This window comes from Triticum urartu, chromosome 7 (genome assembly GCF_003073215.2).
Source record: "Triticum urartu cultivar G1812 chromosome 7, Tu2.1, whole genome shotgun sequence".
NCBI classification, from domain to species: domain Eukaryota; kingdom Viridiplantae; phylum Streptophyta; class Magnoliopsida; order Poales; family Poaceae; genus Triticum; species Triticum urartu.
The window spans coordinates 45378009-45386033 of NC_053028.1; the positions used below are offsets into that span (position 1 = coordinate 45378009).

Here is an 8025-nt window from a genome sequence, read left to right on the forward strand (position 1 = left end):
CCAAAAAAAAAAAACAGCCGTCTTTTACCCCCAAAATACATGTATAGCCAGAAATAAAGTTAACTTTTACATATATATGTCCCCACAAACTACGCTTCTCCAGAAACATGGTAATAGTGTACAGATTGTCACCCTACTGTTGTTTGGATTAGAGCCTAAACAGCTTCATGAATGATAGCATCCTGAAGCCTAATTTGCGCCAGAATTGTGATCATAATAATTACTAGAACATGGAAAAATTATTGGAGAACTGATTTGCTGCACATGTTAACAGATCACCGAATGGAGGATCTCTGTTTTTCAATCTTCAGTCATGGCTGCGACTGCACTTGCTGCTGCTGCTGTTGTTCTTGGTCATCTTTAGCAACTCTTGGATGCTGTTGCAAGGCCTCCTGCCTCTTGCCCCACAGCAGAAGATACAGGCCAGCTATCACAATCACAGATCCCACCACACTGCATGCATGCATACACGTTTGCAAAGCATAAGTTTCAGATGGCAATCATGCCATGGGTAAACAGATACACGCATGAATTTCTATAGGTGTGTTTGCACCTTCCAAGGTAGAGCGGTTCATGCAGGACGGTGAAATCCATGATGCAGACGATGACCTGCGACACCGGGATGAAGGCAGCGACGAACACAGCCCCCCGCTTCTGGATGCACCACGTCAGCAGCACGAAGGACATGCCGGTCGCCACCACGCCCTGAATTTATCCAGGCACAATTAATCAATCAGCGGCATACCGTTGCAAGTAATTCAGAAGCTTACTGAGTAGAGGACGGTGAGGATCTGGAACTTGTTGGTGATGATCCAGGCGGCGAGGTTGCGCTTCACGCAGAGGCCGACGACGGCGACCTGGAGGAAGCTGAAGGTGGACAGGAAGGCGTTGCAGGAGTAGACGTAGGGGTACTTCCTGGCGATCCTGCCCTGGAGCAGGTACCAGCAGGCGAGGCAGACGCAGTTGCCGAGGATCGCCACCGTGCCCAGCGTCCACCGCCTGCCGGAGTCCGCTCCTGGCGACAGCGGGGATGAAGGGGAGCGGTGGAGCTGGTGGGCGCTGTTTGGGTGGGTGAGGGCCACGCCTCTGTAGAAGGTGAGCAGCATGGCGCCGGCGAGCGAGACGAGCGTGCCGGCGAGCTTGGCGGCGCCGGTGGCGGACCTGAGGTGGAGCGACTCGGCGCGGGTGGCGACGGCGAGCACGAAGGTGAGCACGGGCGCGATGTTGGAAAAGGCGCTGACGAAGGTCGCCGTGGTGTAGCGCAGCCCCACGAAGACCATGTACTGCCTCATCGCTGCCCTGCCACCATGCAAGATCGATTGTGTACACTATATGATCCAACCGTCGTTGATTGGAAGATCAAACTGAGAAGATTTGATCAAGGAAAGAATACGTACCCGAGCGCGGCGCTGACGAAGAGGTAGGCGAAGATCTCGAGCGTCATCTTGGGCCTCGACTTGCTGATGGATATGAAAGTATGAAATCGAAACCAGTATAATCAGAACAAGGCTATATATAGCTTCATGCAATGAATATGCAATCGAAATGGACGTCGTGTGGACTCACTCACCCCTCTGTGAAGTGCGCGATGGGGCCGAGGAAGATGGCGGCGGCGAGCTGCTGCAGCGTGACGAGCACGAGCGGGTCGAGGCCGCCGGCCATGGCCACCTTCACCAGCGCCACCATCACCGCCGACAACACGTTGAGCGCCAGCATCACCACCGTCGGCAACAACAACCCGCCGCTCCCCATATCGCTCTCTCTATTCTGTCTCGCGCTATACCACCACCGTAGTAGAGTACACCAAGTCACCAAGACGCACACGCACGAATGCCGCTGGAACAAGAAGAAGATATGTGCAAGCCTAGGTCGGTTGCCTTCGCTTGGGCTGCGCATATGTATCACACTTGTTGATCGGCAGGATAGGAAGAGGACGAACGCGGCAGTTAGTATCTACTGGAATTCGGACGAGATATAGAGCACGAGGCGAGAGCGAAGCAATGCAACAGTAATCAAGCAGAAGCAATGCAGGATAGGAAGGAGATCTTTCAACAATGGCAGCAGTAATCAAACAAGATCCTTTTCTTTTCTTTAGCCACTCTTAATTGTGTGTCCATGATGACCGAGATTGCGATCGATCGATCGATCGAGCGAGAAAAAAATAAGAGAAACTGAACATGATATGATGCGCTATTGCAGTTACCTCTTCGCGTTTTGGTCCACGCATTGCACTGCATGCTCGGTGGTGCTGCATGTGACCTGGCCGTCCGGCTTCGCGTGCAAGCCTACCGCATGGCTCCCGCCCTCGTGATGGTTCGTCTTCACTGGATATCTGTCGTGCTCCGGTGATGGTCAGGGTGTGCCCCACATTGGCGCAAATGGTAGCATGCATGACCGTTGTCTGCATTGTTAGATCTGTCGTCTCAGCAATTGATATGTAGTGTTCACATTGATCCGCGATTCCCGTGTTGTTCGGGAGATTGCTGCATGACTTCTCCACGGGCAAGTTGGTGGCGGCAATATAGAGGACTTCGTCTATGGTGGTGTCTCCGAATACCGGGTCTCGAGTTTTTGGGTGAAAACCCTAGGTCTGACCTTTTCTGGGTATACCTGGCAGTGACGGTTTATACTCCCTTGTTGAAGGTACTGTCTGGAGCTTACTCGGTCCTTTTCTTCTGGGTGAAAATTCATGATCTGACATATATGTTTGGATTCGACGATGTCAATGTCCATGCATCATTTCCTTGTTGAAAGTGTCGCTGTTGGGGGAACCTTCACGTCGTCCACGTATTGTCAATACTAGCACAAATGCCCGTGCGTTGCTATGGTTGAACTTTGTTATTTGACTCTGATGTCCTTAACTCCCATGGTAACTATCGACCAGCACCTCCTACATGGCTACAATCGGTGTGGGTAGCCAATGTGGCTACTACCGACCAGACGTCCGCAACTGTCATCCTGAAAATTGACACAAACCTGTCAAGCTTCAACTTTTTGTTTAATCTAGCACAAAAAGTTGAAAAGTGACCAATTAAATTATACTATTATTTATACTAAATCAGAATCACTAATTAATCGTCTAATACACACAAGGGAACCATTCTTAGCAGTTTGCAATCCAGGCCCGCTTTCAACTTGGAGTTCAACTCGGTGACTGAAGTGATACTTCCCGTGCTAAATACAGTCACCAGCTTTGTCAGAATTCTTGCACACAGCACACTCTCCGGGGAGAAGTTTTGGACATCCCTTGAAAGCCATAGAAGATCAGCATGTTAATGTGTAACTGCACGCATCAATGTTACTGATATCATGTCAGAACTTGTTGAGATTTCCAGTGTGCTCATAAGTCCCCTTTGACTACAGATTGGTTAAATCATTAAGAACTTCAGGTTACCTCAAAGAAAAAGTACATAGTTTGGCTCCAGATGGAAGCATTAGCACTATGTAATGTCTCGACTTATGTTGGAAAAACATCTAGAACACGCAAACTGAGCAGCAGGCTACCGAATTCTGGAGCCACAAGGATGGGGACAGAGAACCTCGACTCAGAAGTGATGGATCCATGTAGGCGCAGCATGCTCCCCCGGTGTTCTTCAGATGCGCAGTACGTACGCCGATTGCATGACCACCACCGCATGAGCTCCACATTCATCGAACTGGAGCGTGAGGACACGGCCCTGGTCCATGGCTCCTGGATCTTGACATTTGTTGAATCTGGCATAACACGAGACTTCCATCCATCCAAGAAACTAAGCCACCACAGCTGCATACATCAGCCATAAGATCCGACTGAACATTACGCCTAAACAAGAGACAAGGACAGTCCACGGGGAGCAAAGACTGAAGCGATGCCTAAACAGAAAATTTTTGTAGCTCTGAACATTGGGTGGAAGTGGCAACAACTCAACAGTAAAAACACAGTCAATCAGCACGCATCCGTGGCCGCGGCACTACGTCCGTGAGAGAGTAAGCATTCTGCCCAGGTAGATATAATATGTGGCGCAGGAGCACATGTTGGGGCAGTTGCGGAGCACCCGGGTTGCAAAGAGGAATTGGGTCAGCGAACGGAGAAGCTCAGCTTCTGCACGGAGGAGCAGCATTGCCGTCAGGTGGCAGGGAATCGAGGTAGGCATGAGCCCCCTCTTGCACCGAGATCGAGGTCCCAAGCATGCCGCAACCAGATTGAGGCACACCATCCCAACCCCCGGCTGGCCCAGCCCGAGCCTCGGCCCCGCCTACGCCGAGATTGACGCCTGGAGCACGCCCTGACCAGATCGAGGGACTTTATATGTGGGAATGGTGTGGATTCAACTTGATAATCGGCGAGCAGGGGCGGGGCATAGAGCACGGCGGCCGCGGCCAGAGCCTCCGCATTCGTGTTGCCGTAACACTGGCCGGATTCGACGCGCGTTGATTCTAACGCTGCCCTGCATCCCGCGCGTCCTCCTCCTCCTCCTGGGTGTTGCCTGTGGCGGCTAGGAGCATGTTGAACAACCCGTCGTGGTCGGCGGCGCGCGCTCGAGCCGGCCGGTGCGGGCCCGGAGCGCGGCGACCCGGGCCTCGCCGTTGGCGGACCGCGCGCGGAGGACTCGGTCGGCGCGAGAAGGAGGGCGCGGAGGAGAGGAGGCAGGTGGGGGTGCGGGGAGGACGGCGCGGCGGCGGATGCGGGCCGGCGGTGCGGAAGCGACGGGTCCAGGTGGGGCTGGGACGCGCATGCGCTCTACTTGGGGGTGTTTTTCTTGTCAAATGTGTCCACGGGTGGGGCAAAATTACGAAACGTTTTTTTCACTTATTTACTGGACTGCGGGTTAATTACTTAATACCATATGGGGCTTTTTGAAAAACGTGTGCGACGGTGAACCCGGAGACTCAATCCGTGCTTTATTATTATTAGGGAGAGATAAGTGGTAGTAGTTGAGATTTTGCTGCAGTGGGTCGTTCCCCTTGCCTTGACCACTATGGGTCTTTTTTTCTTTTTTTTTCTTTTTGGTTGTGTGTATCCTAATTGTGCAGAGACCGGATGTATACTTAAGTATGTTTGTATCCACTTGATGCGATATTATGAGTTAATAAAAAATACCATTTGTCGAAAAAAAATCTTTCTATCTATATCTATATCTATCTATCTATCTATCTATCTATCTATCTATCTATCTATCTATCTATCTATCTATATCTATATCTATCTATCTACTAATTCTAGACTCTCAAAAAATACCCACGTTAATTAGATTTTACGAGCCGTTAATCTGATAGAATTGTGTTATTACAGTAGAGATCCATCCATGTAAGATTTTTTTCTCTCAACGGTCTCTTAATTGTCCATCCAATCTCTATATAAGGTAATTAGAACCATTGGACGAGGTGCATGAAAGAGTCCTCTGTTGCTGTCCCACGTGCAAACCTTTTCAAGAGTCCATTGCCCCAACGAGGCTTCAAGGTCGCGTCTATAATCCCTTAGAATCGCTCATCCTCCCTTCACTTCTTCCACGCATCAATCCAGGAGACGATGCAACCAACCACTGCCTGTTTTCTTCCTCTTCAACCTTTAAATCTGGTATGCAAACCTGCTAAGTGGTAACTTCCAAATTCAGAGAAACCCTGGAATTAAAAATACTTATACTAATTATGGACTTCCTAGAAATTCCCACATTAATCATAGAAAACAGGAAAAATAGGCACAATTGATTTTGTGGGCCTGAATTATTATGGTTCAGATCTATTAATAATCCCCTTGGATGTTTTAATTGGAATTTTTTTTTCTGATTTTACTATGAAAAAAAGGAAGAAGAAATAGATCCGATCTAATCTAGCTAACTATTTAGATTCCACACGGTAGAGCCTCCTCCCCTCATGGACAATCCTCTTCGCCACACGGCCACAACCCTTTCTCACCTTCATCGGTCGTCATGAACTTACGATCCAAGCCTTTTTATTGATCCGGTCATGGCGGCGAGTTCAATCTGGCAGTAAAACATGTGCGTCTCATGAATACTCCACCAATTGATCTGGTAGCAAGGGGAGATGCCTCCTCTTCATCCCATTGACATTAGTCTCTCCACTATGTGTTGATTTTATCTCGGAAAAAGCAAGGTTGAGAAGTACACAGGTTGAAATTGTCGTCTACTGCCTCCACCAATTCTACCGTGGATGACAAATTGTAACACGGGACCATCGGCTATACCTACCAGCGATTGACATTTCTGTATTAATCTCATTTTTTATGGACCTGACTAGGGAGCGCCCTTGCGCTCCATGACAATAATGAATATACCTCCCATATTTAGAAAGTCTAACTTTTTCAGTACCAGTTGTCCCACATGGTTAACACAATTTGGAAAAAACCTACACCATTGCCCCCGTTATGCTCGCCTACCAAGCAATAGTCAAGATCTTGTCTAACATGCATTTGTTTGGAGTTTCCAAAAATTTAAAAAGCCATAACTTTTGATTCGCTTGTCGGAATTCAAATCCGTTTTCACCATTGGATTTCCCTCGAGGAGTTCTTCAAAACTATATCCCATATGGGTAGGTTACGTTGAACTTTTTTTCTTGAGCAACTTTGGGTGCAATGGAGGCAATTTTAGTGCTATAGGGAAGCAACTTCTTCTTTTTGATCTAGTAAGACAACCTATTAGGTTGGTTTGCATAAAAGGAGAAAAGCCACACAAAACATGAGGCACCTTTAGGGCTACACACAAGCAACTTCACTGCACTATGCGTACCTGTGAAATTTTGCTAACATTATCCTAACTTGCCTATGATGGCCACTTAGTTGCCTATTGTTGATGGTCAGTTTCCTATGATTGATGCTCAATTGCATACGATTGATGCTCAATTGCCTAAATTGCCTACCATTAATGTGCAGTTGCATGCTATTGGTAATTAGTTCTTACCATTGTTACTCAGTTTTCTAACTTTAAAAAATAGTTGCCTACAATATTGTGAAGTTGCTTACCATTATCTTTCTATGTTGCCTACAAACACTTTGAACTTTCCTAGATTCACCACCAAGTTATCTACCATAACTAGCAATAGCAGGCAACAGAGCATCAACGATAGGTGACTTCATAATATTTAGAAACAACGATATACAAGCATGAACAAATAGGCAACTTAGAAGTACCGGTGAGGAAGTTAGGAGAATGTTAGATAAAATTAAGTAAGACACAAAATGTAGTGGCCTATTTTTAGAACTAAAGTTACCTCTAGTAGAAGAAAAGTTTCTCATGAAGGTGATGTGATGTTATCTACCCCTGTTTCGAAGTTTTTCACTGTTAGTAGTTAGTTTCTTATTATATCTAATTAGTTTCTTTTAATGGAGTGAAGTTGCTTCTGTTTAGCACTAAAGTTGCCTCATCTATCATCAAAGTTGCTTTTAAAAAAATTATCAAAACATATCTATGTGGGGTTTAGTTTTGAAAAGCTCGTTGCGATCTGGCTAGCCAACACCCACACGCTCAGTAGCGTTGGTGGGCAGACTACCCCAGAAAAGAAGAACATAAGGCTTTCATACCATCTATCCCCACATAGTTTTGGAATTTGAAATCATGATAGACAACTTAGATCACACAAAAAAAATTCGATGTTGTAGGCAACTTAGGTCCCTTGATGGAAAACTTCCATAGTATTGTAGGCAATTGAGGATCACCCGTAGGCAACTTGGTTTTTGAGGTAGACAACTTAGAAGTCATGTTAGACAACATTTCACTCTACCGTAAGCAACTTTTACAGTATGGTAGCAAACTAAACTATTTAGAACTTAGTTTTCTATGTATGCAACTTAACAACCATGGTAACCATCTATTACACTATTGCAAATACCTAATTAGGAAGCTAATAGGAGAATTCACTAATACACACGGTGCAATTCATCTAACATCAAAGTTGCTCCTGTTTAGGACTAAAGTTGCCTCATCTAGCACTAAAGTTGCCTTCAGAAATAAAATCATCAAACCATATCCACATGAGATCTAGTTTTCAATAGTTTGTCACGAGAAACCCAACGGTGAAAACGGTTCTTCG

The 8025-nt window shown here is 46.8% G+C and overlaps 1 protein-coding gene across 1 annotated transcript; it reads right to left on the bottom strand.

Annotated features, from left to right (window-relative positions):
• Nucleotides 1-256: 256 nt before the first annotated feature.
• LOC125524296 (WAT1-related protein At3g30340-like) lies at nt 257-1829 on the bottom strand. The gene is made up of 5 exons (XM_048689372.1): nt 1571-1829; nt 1398-1460; nt 771-1299; nt 554-705; nt 257-453 (listed from the first exon to the last, which is right to left on the bottom strand). The coding sequence occupies exons 1-5, from the start codon at nt 1750-1752 to the stop codon at nt 312-314; spliced, it is 1068 nt and encodes a 355-aa protein (XP_048545329.1). The 5' UTR covers nt 1753-1829; the 3' UTR covers nt 257-311.
• Nucleotides 1830-8025: the final 6196 nt, after the last annotated feature.